At 43.3% G+C, this 21,422-nt stretch overlaps 1 protein-coding gene across 1 annotated transcript; it reads left to right on the top strand.

The window, feature by feature from the left end:
• Positions 1-1,425: 1,425 nt before the first annotated feature.
• LOC311039114 (small COPII coat GTPase SAR1B-like) lies at positions 1,426-1,986 on the top strand (the record flags this gene model as incomplete). Its single annotated transcript, XM_084048755.1, has 1 exon — positions 1,426-1,986. The coding sequence occupies one exon, from the start codon at positions 1,426-1,428 to the stop codon at positions 1,984-1,986; it is 561 nt and encodes a 186-aa protein (XP_083904881.1).
• Between the last annotated feature and the right edge of the window lie 19,436 nt (positions 1,987-21,422).

Below are 21,422 nucleotides of genomic sequence, written 5' to 3'. Positions count from 1 at the left end.
ACAAGCATTATTAGTCCAATAATGATGAGTCCTCCCTGACCAATCTTAAGCTATTGATAGATCACGATCACTGTGTTCAGTGAAAATGCCACATTACACAGGCTGGCTACTTGCGTCTCATCTGTGCCTTTATAAATAAATATATTTGTGCCTTTATAAATATATATATATATATATATGTGTGTGTATGTATGTATGTATATATACAAATGTATATATAAATATATATACACACACACACACACACACACACACACACACACACACACACACACACACACACACACACACACACACATATATATATATTAACATATATATTGTAACAACCCTGCGAAAGACCCGGCCGTAACTTGCTCCTCCAAAGGAGCTAGCTCTCTTGGCGTTGCTTGTTACCTGCCGGTCAGCCGAGCTGGAGGGCGGGGTTCGTAAAAGTACTCAAGTTGAGTACTTTCACTTTTGGTACTTTAAGTAAATCTTTATACCAATACTTTTGTACTTTTATTCAAATACATTTTGAATTCCAGACTTTTAGTTGTAAATATTTCTACATTGAAGTATTGATACTTTTACTTAAGTAAAACATGAGTACTTTTTCCACCTTTGGTGAGTTATGAACAGAACTGACTATGACATTGGCTGGAGGTGGGTAAAGTGGCCAACGTGAAATAAGACACCCGACACAAAAGGCCTCTCGTCACATTGGGCATGAGCTTTGCCCTTGTCCCTCCGCGAAGTAATCCAACTTTATAATCGTCATTGTCAAGTGATAACATCTACAGTATCCCGTACGTTGTCCCATGATTTAGTCGAAGGGTCATGGCGTTTGTGTTGTCGTGGATCTGTTTTGACGTATGCAAAGTGCAAACTGCCAGGGATCCAGCGAGGCAGGTAGCAGAGCAGATGTAATCTCTCACCAGCCTTTCAGAGCATTTGCTGACTATCTGGGTGAGGGCCAGTGACGCATCCAGAACGTCTTTTTATTGGGTAGGCCTGGAGAAGTCATGGTACAGGTTCACTACCCTGGCCTACGGTAGATTCACCACTGGTGAGGGCAACAAGTCTCCAGTCTTTCAGGCATATGTACTTGGCGGGCTTGGGAATGGGCACAATAGTGGACATTTTGAAGCATGCGGGCACCGCGGCCTGTGGGTGCGAGAGGTTGAAGATGTCCGCGAAGACCCCCGCCAGCTGATCTGCACATGCTTAGGAAGCGGCCTGTTATGTCGGCCTCTCCAACAATTAAATGGTCACCATGGCAACGCGTTCCGAGTCAGGTTGGATGCCATTTGGGCACGGCTGGCGATGTCACTGGTGACGTCTACACATCCACTGTCCTTTATAAGGCCTCACGGCATTAATAAAATGTTGTACCTGTAAATCCCAGCAAGCTTGGGATAGCACCACAACCGCCCCTCTTTCAACATGTATTCAACGATTCACTGGATCTACAAGAGTGTCTTGCAAGTATTAGGGTTGTACAAGACTTTCAAGCTGGTGTTTCTTGGACTCGACAATGCTGGGAAAACAACACTATTGCGAATGCTCAAAGATAACAGCCATGGACAACATGAGCCCACGGGCTATCCTACATCAGAGGAGCTGACTATTGCTGGGAGCCATTTTAAAACCTTTGATCTTGGCGGTCATACACAAGCACGAAGACTCTGGAAAGACTACCTCCATGCCATCGACGGTATCGTCTACCTGGTAGATTGTGCTGATCATGCACGGCTAGGAGAGGCTAAAGTTGAACTTGATGCCCTGCTAACAATTGAAGCCACCGTCCCAGTCCTCATCCTGGGGAATAAGATAGATCGTCCAGAAGCCATCAGTGAGCAAAATCTCAGAGCAATGTTTGGCCTGTATACCAACACGACAAGAAAGGCCCACCTGAGGCCAGTGGCGGTCTTTATGTGCAGTGTGTGGAAGAGACAGGGGTATGGTGATGGGTTCAACTGGCTCACCAAACATATTGATGATTAATAGGGTACTGTGGTATTTAACTATTGATGACGTCAGTGTTGTCCAAATATGGAGGGATGGGTAGATGAAGACTATTCTCAAAATTATATACATACATAGTTATTGTAAGTCGCTTTGAATAAAAGCGTCAAGCTTTAAATCTTCAATCCCAACTAGAAGAGGCCCCCCCTAAGTCAGATGTAGTTACAGTTAAACTGCCAGTGGAAGTCCTCATTGAGAAATACTGTATGTGGACATGGGAGCTCGGAAACCCCTCATCCCCAGTGGTGCCAGTGTGACTGTCAAGGGCAGTGCCCTTAGGTTATTTTAACTATAATGTACTTTACTTTTTTGATATGCTCTTTTGTTTCCTTTTCTTTTGTGACAATTAATTCAATTTGAATATTAATAAGGTGGGCATAATAAGCTTTGGCTTCAGCCCAAACCTTTTTGGTCAAAATGATCTTGTAGAAAATATTTTTTATGTTCAACTGTTTGTTTTTCTAAACCATGACCGAAACAAATAAACTAACTAACTAACTACAAATATTAGCTTGAGTCAAATGTATTCCCATGAAAAATATTTTTTGTCTCGCGGGGGGAGGGGGGATACAAACCCATACAAATTATGTCTGTGGCAGCCGTCAAACACAGGCTAAAGTTTTTCTTAACCAATCACATCCCTTATACAGGGCCATGTGAGGGGGTGGGCGAAGGGCATGGCTATCTCTCGCTCCTGCCAGCGTGATCTACTGTCATATCAGAGTGATGACACTAGCGTTGACACCGATTGTAAGAATGGAATGCAGATTTACTCGTTCTACAGTATCTCAATGAGATAGTTCCAATGTTTGGACCGCTTTGCTGCGAGTTCAAAGCGTGTCATAACTCTCTCTCTATGGGTCTGGCTCCTGCCATCTACTGCTCCGCCCATAGTGATTGTGATTGGATGCTTCCCTTCATAGGATAATCATAGTACCGCCCAGAGGGGTGAGGCGAGTGTGTGCTATGCACTATAGAGCAAAATGGTACGCACAGCACCATAACACACTGATTACTGTGAAAACTGAGAAGAATTTGGTTTCTGATTAGAGTTGTTCCAATACTGATACCAGTATCGGAAAAGCTGCCAATACTACCTAAAATACTGGTATCGGTATCGGCGAGTATGCCAGTCTATGCCATTCCGATACCATGTAATTTATCACATGATATATCATTTACAATGATTGATTATTTTGTATTTTGAATGCTTCAGTTGATGTCGCAAGACACATTTACAATAATTGATTATTTTGTATTTTGAATGCTTCAGTTGATGTTGCAAGACAGTTTCATACTCTTACTGTACTATTAACATTATTATTTTACTAACTTGTAGCTGCACTTTAACAATTAATGGATTTTTTATTTATTCCTAGATCAGTGGTTCTCAAACTTTTTAATTTAAAGTACCCCCATAACTCTCAGAGTTACAGTCCTGTGAGGGTCCATTTGGAACCTCCTCAAGGAACCACGGTCCCATGATTCTTTTTCATAAGAAACTGTTATCGGATCGGTACTCAGTATCGAACGACACACAAGTTATGGGTATCGGTATCGGGAAGGGAAAAAATGGTATTGGTACAACTCTGTTTCTGATGTTTGAGTGACAACAATGACAGTCAGGTCAAGTCATTGCAATGCAATGGTTGTGTCCTTCTCTGGTAGACTACTCTGGACGTACGGGTGTATTGGCGTATTCAACACGTACCACTATCTACATGCAACAATAGGTTATATACACAGGATGAATTTATATTCATTTGAACGCATTTCAAAAGAAGCTAAACGTGTATGAATGTTTACTTAATGGGCTGCAGTCAATTAAATAAAATTAACTAGAAAAAGTGCTCCTCAGAGCACAGATCTCCGCCAGGTCAGGTAGGTTATTGTGGGCCAGCAATGTTCGGAATTCGCCAGTCAGGATGGAATATAAAAAATCACACCCAGTGTGAAGTGGGCGGTGTGTGGTCATCACAACATGACTCACTTTAAAAAAAGGATAAATGACTTTTTTCGAATAGCAGTAAGTCCATACTGCTATTCATAGGGCTGCACATGTGTCATGTGTTTCGCTAGCCAATCACAGTCCTGAATTTGCAAAGTCAGCCAATCACATTACAGTTAGTGGTGATGACACTAGCTGTAATGTGATTGGCTGATATGAAAAAAGTATCGATTTGCATTAACAATGGAAGGGTTAGGGGGTACACAATTTTTTTGGTCGGTGTCCAAAACTCACTTATAGGGGGCGGCTACACCGCCCCAAAAATCGGACAGATCCATCTTGATCACTTGACTATAGAGATAATGTGTACTGTTTTGCATGATGTTTGGACAAAATTTGTAGGAGTAATATAAAAAAAGAAACATCGGCCTCCTGGTGGCGCTATAATACGGCAATGTTAAAATGGTGGCGTTTGTTCTTCAACATAGTGCGAATGTGCGTGCAAAGTTCCACCGCAATCGGACGCTGTGTTCATGATTTGCGGCATCTTATGCCTGATTGGCAATGTTAGCCAATCAGGATGGAATATGAAAAATCAAACAGATCCATCTTGATCACATGACTATAGAGATCATGTGTACTAGTGATGAGCGAGCCGACCCGTAACCCGCGGGACCCGCGGCGCGGGTGGGTCGAGTCAGGATTTCAGAGGCAATCCTGACTCGACCGGGGTGGGGTGGCCGATTTTCTTTTTTTCACCGCGGGTCGCGGGGCGGGTTGAGCCATATATTTATATATGGGTTCGCGGGGCGGGTTGAGGCGGGTTGGGTTCCGTGGCGGGGCGGGTCATGAAAAAACCCGACCCGCACATCACTAATGTGTACCGATTTCAGTGAAATTTGGATAAAAAGTGAAGGCTTAACCTAAAAAAAAGGTTTTACATAAGTCGGCCTCCTGGTGGCGCTATAAAAGGCTAATGTGAAAAATGCAGGGCAGATGTTTTTCCTTGGCCTCTAGGGAGTATGTGTGCAAAGTTTCACGCAGATCGGTGCTGTGATAGTTAAAAACGCCTTGGCCTTTTATAGCGCCACCATGAGGCTGATTTGAAATTTTTCAAGTGGCATTTCTTCCTCGGCCTAGTGGGAACGTGCGTTCATGATTTGAGGCATTTAGTTCAAAACGGACCAATCCTGCAAACTTTGGAAGCCAACCTTAGCCAATCAAGATGGAATATGGAAAATCAGACCAATCAGTGTTGATCACATGACTATAGAGATACTGTGTACCGATTTGTGTGATGTTTGGATAAAATCTGTAGGAGTGCTGTAAAAAAATATGTTTTCCACAAATCGGCCTCCTGGTGGCGCTATAACAGGCCCATGTGAAAAATTTGGGGCAGAGGTTCTGAATTGGCATCCAGGGAGTGTGTGTGCACAGTGTTGCTGTAATCCACCCAAAGGTGCGGGAGATTAGCTGTTCACAGACGGACACACACACACACACACACACACACACACACACACACACACACACACACACACACACACACACACACACACACACACACACACACACACACACACACACACACACACACACACACACACACACACACACACACACACACACACACACACACACACACGGACAGACAGGGGGTAAAACATACTCTCTCGCCATGCCTTTCGGCCTGGCGGAGACAACAAACACAAAATGAAATAGAAATATAGCTAGAAAAATGTGCTCCTCAGAGCTCAGGTCTCCGCCAGGCCAGGTAGCTTATTGTGGTCCTGCAAAGTTTGTCATAGATGGAAATGGGCGTGGCTTATTTGAGAAGTTAATAATAATAATCCAAGGGGGAAATTATTGTGATTCAAGAGACACTGTATAAGTCTAAATGGAAATCTACCTGTTATAGTGCCACCATGAGGCATGAGGTCTTCCATGGCCTATGGGAATGTGCATGCAACGTTTCACAGCAATCAGACGATGATTTGAGGCATTTTATTCAAAACGTGCCACTCCTGAAAACTTTGGAAGCCAATCTTAGCCAATCAGGATGGTATATGAAAAATCAGATAGATTTTAGAGATAATGTGTATCGATTTGCGTGATGTTCGGACAAAATCTGTAGGAGAAATATAAACAAAATCTTTTGTGTACATATATCTGTCTAATGATTTGGGGGAAAAAATAGTGGATATTTTAATTGGCATACTGGCAGTGTGTGTGCTAGGTTTCCCAACGATCGGTCCAGCGGTGCTTGTAGAATGTTGTCCAAAACGAGGCCCTACTGCAAACTTTGGAATCAGGATGGAATATGAAAAATTGGACAGATCAAAATCTGTTGGAGTAATATCAAAATGGCCATAGGTTTTTACTTGGCCTCCAGGGAGTGTGTTTGCACAGTTTCATGCTGATCGGTCCAACGGTGCCGGAGATTAGCTCCTCACAGACGGACCAACACACACACGCGGACACACACAGACGGACAGGGGCGAAAACATAGTCTCAGCCACACATTCGGACAATAATGGTCTCACTCGTATGTTTCCATATGACTCTTACACACTTTTTCCAATTCAGTCACCATGCGTGAATTCAAAATGATAAAACCTTAACTCTTAAAAATTACAAAGCTTACACTACTATGTAAAATTATAATAAAGCAAGTAACGATTTAATCAAAGCAGAGTTAACATGCTTCCTGACAAAAACTGACTGAGACCTTGGCTTCTTAAACCACTTGAACCCTAGCATCCCAATTCTGGGGGGAACATTTGCCAAAAAAATAGAGCAGTAGATAAGCGATTTTTGGCAAAGAGATTTGGAGAGCATGTCCAGTTTACTAAGTATAGAAGGTTTAAGAGCAGGCCTGAGCGGATGGAGGATTAGAGGATAGAATACTTTTCGCTCCTCATATTGATACGATGTTCTGTATGCAGCAGCCTCCCATCATCCCTGTGGTCTGTGAATATTCAAGTGGCGGCCAGTTGGGCGGCAGTATGACCGCCTACATGGACGATGTTCAGTTCGTTATAGAAGGGCAAAATCTTTCTTTCTCCTTTATTTATTCAAGGAAGCCCATTGAGAGCAAGCTCTCTTTTTCAAGGACGCCCTGATAACATAGCATATAAAACACATACATAATGAAAAACATGGGAGTATAGTAGCCTATACTGGCCCCAGAGTTCAGTCTATCTAGTACATTATCAACCATAAGACACTCTGCCCCCATGGTCCAAGGAAAGAAAGTGATGCCATATAAACCAAAGCCATGCAAGCTTCCATTAACTGTTCCCATAATGGCATGAGTCAAGATAGAAGAAAAAAAAACAAGAACAAAAAAGAAAGAAAAGTTAAAAAAGCTTTGCTGTGACAGTCTGTACTTAGTGTTTATCAGGTGCCACAGTGGCCATGACCACTGCACTGAGTAAGAATCCCCGCAGGAGGCATCCTCTTGGCCTTACCACCAGCATGTGGGCACCGGCGGGAACCGAGAAGGCGAGACGACAGATTAAGGAGGCAAGAAGCCTCATCTGTGTGCCTTCCTCACCTTCAGCACAGCATCCAACAAAGAGCTGCTCCCCCATTTTTCCTTATTACCGTACGAACAAAAGAGAAAAAGGGGAGAAAAAAACAGTAGAAAGAAGTACTAATGGACGGAAATGTCTCACTCTCCTAAAAAGCTGGTGGCGGTGGTTGGTGGGCGGGGATACACTCGGCAGATCTGTTCTTCCGTGTCTCACTTTTGGGGGATTATATCGGGTCAGCGACGCGACGTCTTTCAAGGAATGGATTTAGGGGCCATCTTTGTGAGACTAGCTGAAATGTGAGATAATGGGTGGGGGTGGGGGTAGGGGGCTGAAAAGAGGCCGTTGGAGTGGGTTGTTAAAGAGCATAACAGTGCCTTTAGGGGTATACACTGTGTATCCTGGGCATCACACTGGGAAAAGTATATTTCAGCTTAATAGCAGGAGTCTGATTGAGCATGACTATGATTGCAGTAAGTTGCTCTTTCTTTTCTCTCCTCCCTTCCTCCTCCTCCTCGTTTCCCTTCATCCCTCCCCTTTCATCTCCTCTCCCTCCTCAACCCCTAAAGTAACGCAATTAGACAAGTATTTTCACCACCATCATCACCTGGTTTAAGTATGTGCTGTTACATAATTACGACAAATAGCAAAAAAAAATGGATCCACAAGCTCACAATGCATCACTGTGTGACGCGTTGTGAGCTTGTAGATCTACTCTTTTCGCTATTTGTTACCTTTACACATTTTTGTGTTTCGTAAATAAATGAAAAACACCTTAACGGGACACATTTTCACATTTGCTTTGTCTTTATAGCTGCTACTAACATCTAGAAAAGGGCACTCCTCAGAATGCATACCTGGCTGGGTTGCCTATAAATGGTAAATGGTGCATTTATATAGCGCTTCTATCCGAAGCGCTTTACATTGATTGTGCCATTAACCCATTCACACACACATTCATACACCGATGGCGGAGGAAACCATGCAAGGCACCAACCTGCTCATCGGGAGCAATTAGGGGTTCAGCGTCTTGCTCAAGGACACTTCGACACTAACTCTAGGGGAGCGCCCCAGCCCGGGATCAAACTGGGAACCTTGCGGTTTTCCAGTTCACACTACCCGGCCACTCTACCCCTGAGCCACTGCCTGCCCAGTTTGGGACATACTAATAAACTTGAGCTTGACCTATACAGGGCCATAAGGCTGTAAGTCGTGGGTTGCAGCCGTCAGAACACAAGGAAGCTTGTATTGGGAGGAAATAGCATGTGTACGCCCTATGGGGCAACTATTCAAATTTGTGGGCGGCCCCAATGGTCAGAAGTGGCAGTGCTTTTGGAGGCTCTATAGAGGCCCCATAACATGCGTTTCCAATTTGCGGTTGATTGGATATTGTGTTCTTTGTAGGACATAGGCCCTGCCCACTAATGTTTAAAGCCAATGTTTGACACTCAATGTCCAATGACTCATGAGATCATTGGTGAAAGAAAAAATATGTTTCTACAACAGTTACATTTGCAGTGTTTGTGGCTCACCTAATGTGAAATTCGGCTCCGTGAGGCCCCTCAATGTATAATTTGCATTTCGGGTCGATCGGACGCTGATGATTTTTTGCATTTTATGTCAAATTGGCCACTCCCCATAGATGGACGAAAGGAACGGTAACGTCACCCATTGGTTTCTAGCACAGACCCGTTTTGAAGTCAAATTCACCATCTTGTAATTTCCGGTCCAGAAAAGCAACTGGAAACGCATGCTATTGGCTGAAAGGATAGCGAGGGCGGGTCTTCACTCAGTCGAGCCAGTAGAAGCCCTAGAAGTATAGCCTACTACTTTATCAGAATTGTTTTAATTAATGGCACAATCATTTACAAGAACGCATATGATAGTAAATGAAAGAAAACTTTAAACTAGTGACTGAAAGCATAAAGTATTTATGACAATAATTACTAAGGTAATAAAATCAAGTGTAAAGTCTGGTCAAATTCCCATTGTAATTAATGGCATGGTAATTTTTCTGCAGTCAGCAAAATGGAATAGCGACATCCTCTAAGCCACCAGCTCAGTGGCCTTGAGGTTAGAGTGTCCGCCTTGAGACTGGGAGGTCGGGGTTCGATCCCTGGCCGGATCATACCAAATACTCAGAAAAATGCGACCCAATGCCTCCCTGCTGGGCACTAAGTGGTAAGTCCCTGCGACATACTAGCGTCATGTGGGGGGTGTACTTGTACATCAAGCTGCCTCACTACAGAAACAGGAGATAGGCTCGTGCCCTATGCTTCTCATGCGTTGGCAAGGCTTACTTACTTTCTAGGCAATTAATGTGAACTGCAGCCCCCAAAAACTTCCAACCAATTACCCTCAAGTGGAATGGAATATGACAAATCTGAATGATACATGATCTTTATCGTATATCACGTGACTCCAGGGATAATGTGTACCGATTTGCACAAAAACTAATTTCACCCAATTTAACCCTTTATGCCTGTAACCTGTGATGTGACAATTAAGTTGATTCTGATTTGTGTGAAGTTAGGACAAGATTGGTATAGGAGTAGAAGCAAAACAATAGAAAATCGAGTTCGGTGGAAATGGGCATGGCCTATACAGAGTTGCGTTATGAAACAACAGACAAGTAACTGTTCTATCTGATGTATACAGTGGGTGCGTTCGAAAATACAGCACCGAGTGCACTGGCCAATACAAACTAATAGGCGAGTGTGCTCCGGTGCGTAATTTCCGAACGCACCCAGTATGTGTGCCTTCTGCTTCTTGCACATTTGACATTGATGCTAAAGATAGAAGGCAACACAATATTTTATGCCTCTGCTTTTTCATATTTTTGACACTGCTATTTGTATGCGTCTTTTAGACAAGACCCTAACTTTTATTTCTATCGCATCTAGTATTATTATTGTAACTGCTCCTAAACTGTATTCTTCTGAGGCAGAATAGGCCACGCTCCAACTCCTCACAGGGGTTTTTATTTACCCAAGCAAGACACCGTGAAAAACTGTAATTGAAATTACATCATATTTTTAACCACCATGAATTACAAACATCACGTCCCATGATGGTAGCCATTTGCTGTCATCTTTTAAGCATCCATGAATCGTCCATATCATATGGAAATGTCCATGTTCAAGTTGCATAATCACACACATACTGTACACAAACGACAATAACAATCATTGTACAGACAAACAAAATAATCAGTCACATACCTTGTGCGCCTTCTTGCCCATAATATTCAGGAGTTGTTACTGTTCTTTTTATCTTTTTATCTGTATTTATCTTATTGTATAGCGCCTCTTCTGATGTAGAAAGACCTCCTATCATCTCTGAAACTCAGTTTGTTCTGCCCTGCACCTAGCTCAAACCCAACAACAGGTGAACTCAATGCTACTGATTAGTGTCACCTGATATATGCCCATTCAACAGACCACATAATGAGCTGAACAGCAGATGGCACTATATTATACAAACAATACAGTATGTTACCCAAACTAAAACATATTCACAATTTACACATTACGAAAAATAAACAATACAATAAAATACAACAAAATTATCCTTGTTTTATTGTTTCTATTCTTACTTATTACTATTACCTTGTTGCTGTGGTGTTTTCATATGTTACCACAGTTCTGCAGAACAAGTCCCACCAATAGTGGGTGCTTATACTTGTATAAGTAAGTAATAAATAAAACCCTTCTCCTCTTCTTGATCCCAGTAATCCAGAAAATGTTTTTTTATTGTGCAATCTACTGTATGTTTCAAGAGTTCTAGGTCAAAATGTAAAGCGGCCCGTTATAGCACCACCATGAGGCCGATTTGAAAGATTTGGGGTGGAGTGTCTTCCTTGGCCTAGTGAGACTGTGCACGCAAAGCTTGACGCACGAACACACGCACGTGCACACACACACACACACACACACACACACACACACACACACACACACACACAGGGGCAAAAAAACGTAATCTCTGCATAGGACTGGCAGAGGTATATTCCTAACTGTATGAGCTTGAATGTTTCTGCTGTTGTCTTTAATTCCCAGACTCTCTCTAATAGTTCTAATAGCCTTACAGTTCAGAAGACCGATGACACAACTGCAGGGGACGACCTGCCTAATGCCATTAGAAGAGAAGACAATCAGTTGTTCATGAGCTATTCAAGTAACCCCCCACTTGCCAACGACGGCAAATAAAGAAGCAATGCAGTATGTCCAACTGCCTGGACAGTAAAAGAGAAGTGGAGAAACAAGAAGAATTGAAGTTGGTGGGGGGGGGGGGGGGGGGGGGGTGCAGGGACCATTTAGCTGATAAGGCAGGGAAGGCCCTTCAGGTGTCTCCTGCTCCACTGCTGTGTAAATGAGCTCCAATTAAACAGGCGGCCCCTGGCTCCGGGTCCCCCCACAGCCCTCCCTCAGCCTCCCTCGGCCCCTCGCTGCTCGCCGTAAGGCCCCACCCCACGGTTCCTACAGCTGCTCACTCACTCCCACTCTCCGTTTTTCACTCACACTGCGTGACCCGCAGGCCTGCTTAACTCTGGGTGTGTGTATGTGTGTGTGCCTGTGTATGTGTGTGTGTTGTACGCATTTCTGCGTTTCTGTGTGTGTGTGTGTGTGTGTGTGTGTGTGTGTGTGTGTGTGTGTGTGTGTTAACCCTGCAGCAATTCAGCTTACTGTCAACTCAGTAGATAAGTGACAGCGTGGTGGAAATGCTGCATCCCCGAGCCGGGTTGATTTGTGTGCATATTCCAGTAATTGCTCTGAACTTCATTTCTCAGTCAAATTCTAGACATGGATTTAAAACTAGTAGTAATAATAATAATAATAATAATAATAATTCTCACCAGGCCATTGCATTTTCGGCAGAACCTCACAACATCCCTAGCCACAGACGGCACCACAGAGCGCATTAGAACCTTTCCAGAATGCGGCAGAAAGCACACCATTAACAGTTTGCAAACATCGTCGGATACCTCAGAAGGCCTTTGCCTTCTGCACCAGTGGGGTTCCGGGAGCAGCGGGTGATTTGGCCAATTAGACGAGGCGGTGATTTAGGTGGCCAGATTGGGAGAGCCACCATTGGCTGCCGGCCAGGACACCGGGGTTACCACCCCTGATCCTCGCCGAGCCGTGCCATGGGTTCTTTAATGACCACGGCGAGGAGAGAGAGGGGGTAAACATTTGGTGACCAGTATACCATGCTAATTTGGAAAGATATCGAGCTTCTCAAGCTATTGTTTATAATTCAAAGAGAGAACTGTGCAATGTGCACAGTCTAAAACAGTAGGCTTTATTTTAGTTTCATGTTTTGCTTTGCAAATGGCAGTTATACAGAAGGTTAATTTCTCTGCAGTCTGAAGTATGAATGTGTGACAAAGCTTCAAGAAATATGACATATTTTAATTTTGGTTTTATTCTAAAAAGCCCCAAATTCAGTATTTTTGCTGCGTAAGAAAGGGTGCCAGGGTTTACAATGGATGGGTCAGGGCTCATGTCAGAATAGAGCTGGTGTGTAATGGATTGCTCGTTGCCTCCTACGAGGAAAGCAGTATTACCTGCTCCTGTCGTAGAATACAGACCCTGTCAGCAGCACCTCGTGCATAATACATACCTGACATTATGCTGTACCGTTACCTGCCACACGTAACCAGTCACACTGTAAAAGGTGTTTGTCTGCTCCCCTACCAATTCAAATGCTAGATATTAAACATTAATGGCCGTGATTAAGATACTTTAAAAGCCTTTAAATGGTATATTTAAATATTAAGTCACATGTAATTAAGCAGGGAGAGATATTCATCCCCGTCGTTAGGGCAATTATAACAATTTCCATCAAGGGATTTCTCAGCTTGACTTTTGTTCCTGAGCAATAGTGATTAACATTTCGGTTAATTGAAGTCATTTCCAGAGACTTGTACTTCTTATTCCCTGGCCTTTTTGAAAAAGAGGGAGTCGGTGGAGTACAATGGCCATATAGGGGCCTGGCGTAGACGCTGAACAGCGAGATTATTATTATTGTTATTATCATCATTTTCTCTCGGATGCTTCCTGCGAACATATTTAATTGTGTCTTCTAGATTGGCCCCCAGCAGGTGGCTAAAGAGGTCACTGTCCCCAGTGGGAGAGGTGGACCAGGGGAGGTGGGGACACGGTGGGAAATGAGCACTCAGGTCAGCAGGCACTTTCTCAAGTCACTTCAAAAAAAGTCTCTTGTGTGATTGTCCACCATTGGGGCTGATGGTGGCCTTATTAGAACCCACCACCACAAACGTTTAACTCATTATTATTAGAACAAATCTATTTAAAGCATTGTGTATAAAAATAAATAATAATTAAAACAACCAAATTAATTTTGTTTTGACAGCCCGTAATGGGCAAAATAGCTTCATTTCGAGGAGGGACTTTCTCACACATTGTGTGCCGCACCTCACGGTGAAGTCGAGTATAACGTTTCCACATCTCATGCGAATGTCGTGTCGATAATGCCCCTTGGCTCATGTGGTATTCATAACTGCCAATGCCGTGATGAACTTTTAATGGTGATGTGGTTGAGTAAACAGTGTAATGTGAAGAAAAAGTAACTAAAGCTGACATTGTCAGTCAAGCTGATGAAGTGTTGGTCTCGTCTGGGATCCTCGCGGGTTTGAGGGCTGCGCAGGGCATGCTGGGTTGTAAGTCCAATGGAATTACATCTGATGTGTTCAAGGGACACCCCCCACCCCCCTTTGGTGTGATCCGAGCGTCAACATTTACATTACAATATAAAAGTAAATCCATGTGAAAGTTACACAACACAAAGCACGCATCGGGCAAACCCCCGTTCCTGACATGAACATATCTCGATATTGGCTAATTACTCTCGTAAAGAGGGCCTTCAAACAGGGGGCCCCGCAGAAAACACGCACAAAACAAGACATAAATGTCTCCCAGCACTCGCACCAGTACATCTCCATTTCCAAATCTGTCTCAGTGTAAGTAATATGCTCACATACTGTCATGAGTGACATGGGCCTCTTTCGCTGCAGCGCCATGACCCGTTTTAAAGATCTGACGCCAGCCCACGAGCACGAAACCCAGCAGTTGTCCTCTCCCTGAATGTTATTACAGAGGGAAGGCAAGGTCAGATTGCAGAGATGATGATACATGGGAAGCACTTTTGAAAGAAGCAAGTTCTTCTCTTTTTTTTGTGCCGCTACGTCGCATATTGACCTTGGCATTTCTGACAATAGCATCCATCACGCACATGAAACCTTTCCAACAGGCAACGCCGGTACGCCGCGTGGCCAAGTGAATCGGATTAAGGAATAACACCAGTAGATGGATGCCTGACGTCAACGCGGCAGTGGGATCAACCTCCCGGTTCCTCTCATGCGTTCCACTTCCTCCACCCCCACCGCCTCCCCACCCCATCACCATCACACCCCCCGCCTCCACTGCCTGACTGAATGGCTCATGTTTCTCTTGCTTTGACACGAATGATGAACTGCTGTGGGATTATTTGTGTTCTTGATCGATACAGCCGTATCGTGACGGTAAGTAATGCAGCGGAGCATTGCGAGTGCATCGATTGAATAATCTGCCAGCCGCATTAATGGAGTGTCCATCACAGACTGGCAGAGGTCCAGTGTGAGAGTGAAACTTAAGTACCTCCTAGCTTTTATAAAAGCAGGTTGTATTTACTGAATATGCAGTATCATTGGTCATTGGTTATTGTAAGGGCAACAGTATCCCAATATTATAAACAATTATGTGCATGTGCGCACACGCACACGCACACGCACACACACACACACACACACACACACACACACACACACACACACACGTTATTATAATATAACGCACATGCCTGATAAAAGTACCCAAGTTCTGTGTTCATTGACCTATAATGGTCCAAGTTCATTGGACCCATATACTGTAGGTCCAATGTAGAACCCTTTTCATGTACTGTAAAACCATTGTTATCAAAGGTTCTGTGCGCATGGCCTACTGTAACTCAACCTCTTAGTACTTTAGATAAAAGCGCACCTGGACCTAGACAAGTCTTCTAGCTTGCCAAAATAAATTACCCCCCACTGTTTTACTGTTAATATGATTTTACTGCTCCTAGTATTGATGATTTCTATTGTCTGTCTTTATGTATATGTCTTGATGAAGTAAATACATAGGAGCCCAATGTGTAATCCTTTTAGCATTATAGTATAACTGTACCTCTGTACTTTTTGCAAACTGTTAATAAAGTGTTCAATCAATCAATCAATCAAAACGATACAATAGAAGAGAAGAGAAGATAAAAACTGCCGAAATCATTAATTTTGCAGGGATTCCATTGTATAAACTGGTATACAATATATGATTCCCTATTAAGGTTAATTGAAGCCAGTACAATGTGACCACTTTAATAATATAGGTACAGTAACAGCTGCGACACTCATCTTGCATCATCATTTTAGACATGAGAGCAACGTAGACCACATATGTTTTAATGCATACATCGCACACCACTTTCCCCATTCATTTGACTATGTTGTCTCTGAAACACTACAATTCCAAACGACAATACATGCAAAACAATAGCACCAAAAATCAATGGCGGTCAACTGAAAAGGACAGCATTTTTAAAAGGCAGCCTTTTTTTCCCCCAAAGTAATTTTCAATGATTATTTCTGCATTAATTCATTTCATTGTAAAATAAATACTTATTTACAGTACATCTTATCTTCAAGAAAGCTCCCCCGCAATCACCTCACTTGAGTGTAATGAGAAGCGTGTTTAGACATTACAATTTAATGTTAAGAGTTTCATAGAGAAATATACACTCCAGCACCATCAAAGCTTTGTGCAGGGTGCCAGCATTGGAAAAAGACATTAACACTGCACCGGAAAACCATCAGTGTTATTTTAACTCGGAGAGTATAAAAATGGTCAAATGTACACAAACAGGCTTAAATTAACACTGAGGATTTTTTTTTTACAGTGAGTGCATGTGTGGTGGTGTTTTGTGTGCCTATAAATGTCTGTCTGTCTGTGTGTGTGTGTGTGTGTGTGTGTGTGTGTGTGTGTGTGTGTGTGTGTGTGTGTGTGTGTGTGTGTGTGTGTGTGTGTGTGTGTGTGTGTGTGTGTGTGTGTGTGTGTGTGCGAGCACGAGCGTGCGTGCAATTATACGTGCATACGCACGCATGTGTCTGTGCCTCTGTATGTACACACATGTGTGTGTCTCTCTGTGTGTGTGTGTGTGTGTGTGTGTGTGTGTGTGTGTGTGTGTGTGTGTGTGTGTGTGTGTGTGTGTGTGTGTGTGTGTGTGTGGCTTTAAGAGTGTGTGTATGTGTGGGTGTGTGTGTGCGCTCTCAAGTACTCAGCTGGGAGCATCCAGTCAGTGACCCCTGTCTTTCCAACTGTGTGGAGAGGACTCTTCAGTGTGTACGTGTGGGTGTTTGCATGCACGCATGTGTGCGAGTGTGTACGAGAGGGAGAGAGCGGGAGAGAGAGACACACACACACACACACACACACACACACACACACACACACACACACACACACACACACACACACACACACACACACACACACACACACACACACACACACACACACACACACACACACACAGAGAGAGAGAGAATGTATAACACAAAGAACAGACGAGCATTGTGGCAGGCCTAGCTTACTCTGCCGCAAGACCAGCCTGCAACTCCAAGCATGTTGGACTCACTCACCAAGGGGAAACCCTGGCCTGAACCACACTGGCTTTTGCACTTCACGCACGCACGCGCGCAAGCACACGTGCGCACACACACCTTTGTATTGCCATACTTGTGAGGACATCAACATTTTAGCATGCCGATTTCAATGCCATTTTTAACCCGAAAGCCGAAGTATACATCAGGCATAACTCCAACCCTAAAACCTAATCTCTATATACCTAATCCTAACCGTCTTTTCCAAATTTTCACTAAAAATCTTTTTTTAACCATAAAACAAACCGTCCTCTTTTGAGGACCAGAAAATGGTTGATTTCTCAAATTCTTCTATACTTGTGGAGACATTTGGCCCTTACAAGTATAGTAATACAAGTATGCACGCACGCACGCACGCACGCACGCACGCACGCGGCTCAAAGCTGTAGCCTGTCAGTATTGGTGTGGCCGGCCCCAGGTCAGCACACAGTGCAGAGCCATGGGGAACCTGCACGCTCATTGCAAGAACAGCACTGCTCCTGCTTGAACACTTATTATTTCTGTCTCTCCTTCGCCTTGCTGTTTTACATTACGTATACTGCTATATAAAGATTCACATTTGAAATGTTGGAAATACAACTTTAGATTTGTATTATTTAAAACAAAGAATGATATTTTCCAGACATTATATGCTGTGTATGGTAAATAGCAACAAACTAGTACAAATTGTGATATTAATATTAATTATATTATTAATCTTGCGACACATAATATTACATAAATACGAATATTAGAAAGTAGAAAGTAGTAGAAAGAGTAATATTCATTCTTTTATGTTTCTAAAATAAATAGAAAATGTTACATTCCTAAAATAATTGGTATAAATGCAAATTACATGAAAGAATGCTGAATTTAAGTGATGTTATGATAGGAGGAGCTATCCGTTGTTTGCCGTACAAATTTGATTTGGGCTTAAATATTAAATATTAAATGTTAATTGACTAAGAAGAAGTGTTATATTACTTTTAACGAAGATAGGTACTGGTCGACAATTACAACACATTGGACACTGAATCACTTCATAGTAAGAGCTAGTCCACGTCCGCAAATAAATGTATTTATAATAACAATAATAATAACAATATGAAAACGTCTCATATTGATGTTTGAAAATAAACCTTTAATACCCCACCAAGGACAATAAACCTGAAATGAATCACAGTACAAATATATATATATATATATATATATATATATATATATATATATATATAATATATATATACACATACACATAGAGAGAGAAAAAAAAGAAATGTCATTAATAAAGCCATTTTGGTTTGTCCATAATCATGCTGGATAATTTTCCAAAGCCCCATTGTGAAAAATAATATTTCCACAGTTTTTTCCTTTTATCAGTCTCAGCATGACGGTGTTTTCAACAATCAAGTTTTACGGTCACACATGCTGGAAGCTGTGTCCACAGGGACCCTCTGGAGAGAGAGGTGAGTCAAGTCCCAGGTGCATGCAAAGCTCTCTCTATGCTATTACCACCACACCGCCATGCCGTATAAGCCCAGTTTGTACTTTGCTGTACGACGGTGTCGCGTGTCAAAAAAATACCAGACCTTACAAATTCACAACTCATCGCGGAAGGGAGCTTGTAGATCTGCCATTTTCGGTGCGTGACACCGTCATAAGAGGGAGCATAAATTAGGTATTACTGTCATTTTTTTCCGCCCCTGCGTGTACACACACACACACACTCTCGCACGTACGCTCTCCCAACGGCAACAGACAACAACAGGATGGCACCACAACAGCTGCATGTTATATACGTGGCTTTGTCTATTGTACAACGCGTGTCGCAGAGACTTTTTTTTTCTTTCTTTTTTTTGTTTTTTTTTACAGACTCTGCCTTTATCTCTGTGAAATGGAGACCGCCCAAAACACATGAAAACACGGAGGATTCATTTTGTGTAGCCGCAGCCAAAAAGGCAGCTCACACAGAGCAGAGGCCCAAAACTAAAATGGAGAGGGAGATTTTTTTTGGGGGGGGGGGGGGGGGGAAGAGGGAGGGTGGTGGGGGGGTGGGTGTAGGGGTGGTTGTGTCTCTTGTCATACATGGGCTTAGAGCACCCTCTACCCACCACACATGAAAATGCCGGCTGCAAGGCCGGTTGAAGGGCCTCTGTCTGTCGTCCTCGGATCTCGTCCGACCGGGAGCCCAGCCTCTTGCCTCCGACTCTACAGAATTTTAACAGAAAACATGAGAGGGGGGTGGGGTGGGGTGGAGGGCTTCTTTAAAGGCTTCATCAACTGTGACCAACCACGGCCAGCAGTAACCCATGTTATACAGGCTGCAGTTATGACACCCTCAAAGGCCTGCCTCTGAGGAGCTCGGTGACAGGGAGGGGGGTACAAGGGGGACAGGGCCTCAGAAGTTTCCCACCTTCCCTTGAACCACAGCCGCACACCCTCGGCAGGAGGTGGACAGGGCCGGCTTTGAAAAATAACACCTTTGTGATCCCCAGTGTTCGGGGATGGATTGTGGTCTGCAGATGGCTCTGCACACTCCCTCTCTCTGTCTCTCTGCCCCTGTCTCTATCTCTCTCCCTCTTTCTCTCTCTGTCTGTCTCTGTCTCTGTCTCCCTCTCCATTTCTCTGTCTTTCTCTCTCTGTGGATAAAGGCGCAAGAGAGAGAGAGAGAAAGTGAGAGGAAAAGCAAAGCTCAACCCCCCCAAAAGAAAAGAAAATTATACTGCCCTCCATTTTATGCCTGAGCTCTTTGAGAAATATACATTATATATAAAGTGACAGTGCTACATTCAATTTAGGAATTTTACTTAAAACGAAAAGAAACCTTTCCCTCAAACTTCTTACATATCCTGTTAGCTCAAGCTTCAACTAACAGTAACATTATACTCATAAACAATGCAATAAAACAGAGAAATATCATGTCAATAAATGTGTTGTGTTAGTTGTCGATGTTGACATTAAAACTGTTTGTTTGTTTATACTGTGTGTATATACAGTACACACACAAGTACGCATGTATACATACGCAAAAGACACACAGTCAGCCATCTCAGTGAGTCAGCTTTGCATTTGCGGCTCCTAATGCCTACGCGCCACAATTAAGTTATACGGTGCCGTTGGTTATTCATAAAGCTCACACGTGTCCTGCATGTGGCAGGCTAATGGCCGTGAGTGGAAAACTAAGGAACAGACATGGGAATGGGGAGCCAAGAGAGTTTGTACAGGGGGAGAATAAATCATTATGGGCCCAGTGATGGTGACAGCATTTTTCCCTCTGTCTTGGGGGAAGAAAACAGTGCGCTGAACTTCTAACCCCGGATTCTGAAATCATTTTTAGCTGCAGTTGACAGTCGGTAACCGGCGCTTGACAGCAAGCTCCCGAAGCCTGGTGACACTTTCCTGTGTCTCAGCGGGACCCTCCAGTGATCCAGCCCCTCTGCAAAGGTGATCGGCTGTTGTGCTGTTTTTTCCAACCTCTCCTATACCGCCCATTTCTCAGTTCTTGTTGGCTTGTTTGCATCATGCTACACTCAAATTACCCAAAGGTCAAAGGCCACAGTGGTATTCCCCTTTTTATTGATTCTTTAGGGGTACAGTAAATCATTCAGGTATTCCTACTGTAGCAAAATTAAAAAAAAAGGAAATTCAAGCAACGTAGGCAAGATTTACTGATGAAGATTTTTGTGAACTAAAGAATTTCATGTGCACCTTCCGTGAAAACTTTATGAAAACAAGTTTTTGCAGCAACATCTGTCAAAATAAAATTAAAAAAAGTGTTTGTGTTTTTTTTTGCCAATCTCAGCCCTTCTGCAACAACAAGGCAGGCATTAATTTGAAACGGAGGATCACGTTACAGTATGTGTAACAAGTTTTGTTCTCACAAAACCAGCGTGAGTGCCAGTCCCGGAGCTGGGTCTGAGGAGACGGTGCCTCGCAGAAGCCTTGTGTTGCCTCCAAACAGCTGTGGTGCCTCTTTTGTGTTATTTGGAGGGCCTGTTGCCCCGGCTCTATTCAGGGCATTCACACCAGTCTCACTCACTTCTCACTCCCAGGGTTCCTCCTCGCAGGTCATAAATTAAATCTGAGAAAGAGGCATGAGGCTCCGTCAGTGGTGGAAAGTAACAAAGTACAAATACTCAAGTACTGTACTTTCAAGTACAGTTTTGAGGAACTTTTACTATACTCGAGTATGTCCATTTTTGTC

This window comes from Gymnoscopelus microlampas, assembly GCF_963454915.1.
Source record: "Gymnoscopelus microlampas genome assembly, chromosome: 22".
Taxonomy (NCBI): Eukaryota; Metazoa; Chordata; class Actinopteri; order Myctophiformes; family Myctophidae; genus Gymnoscopelus; species Gymnoscopelus microlampas.
This window is presented reverse-complemented; position numbering and strand designations above follow the sequence as displayed.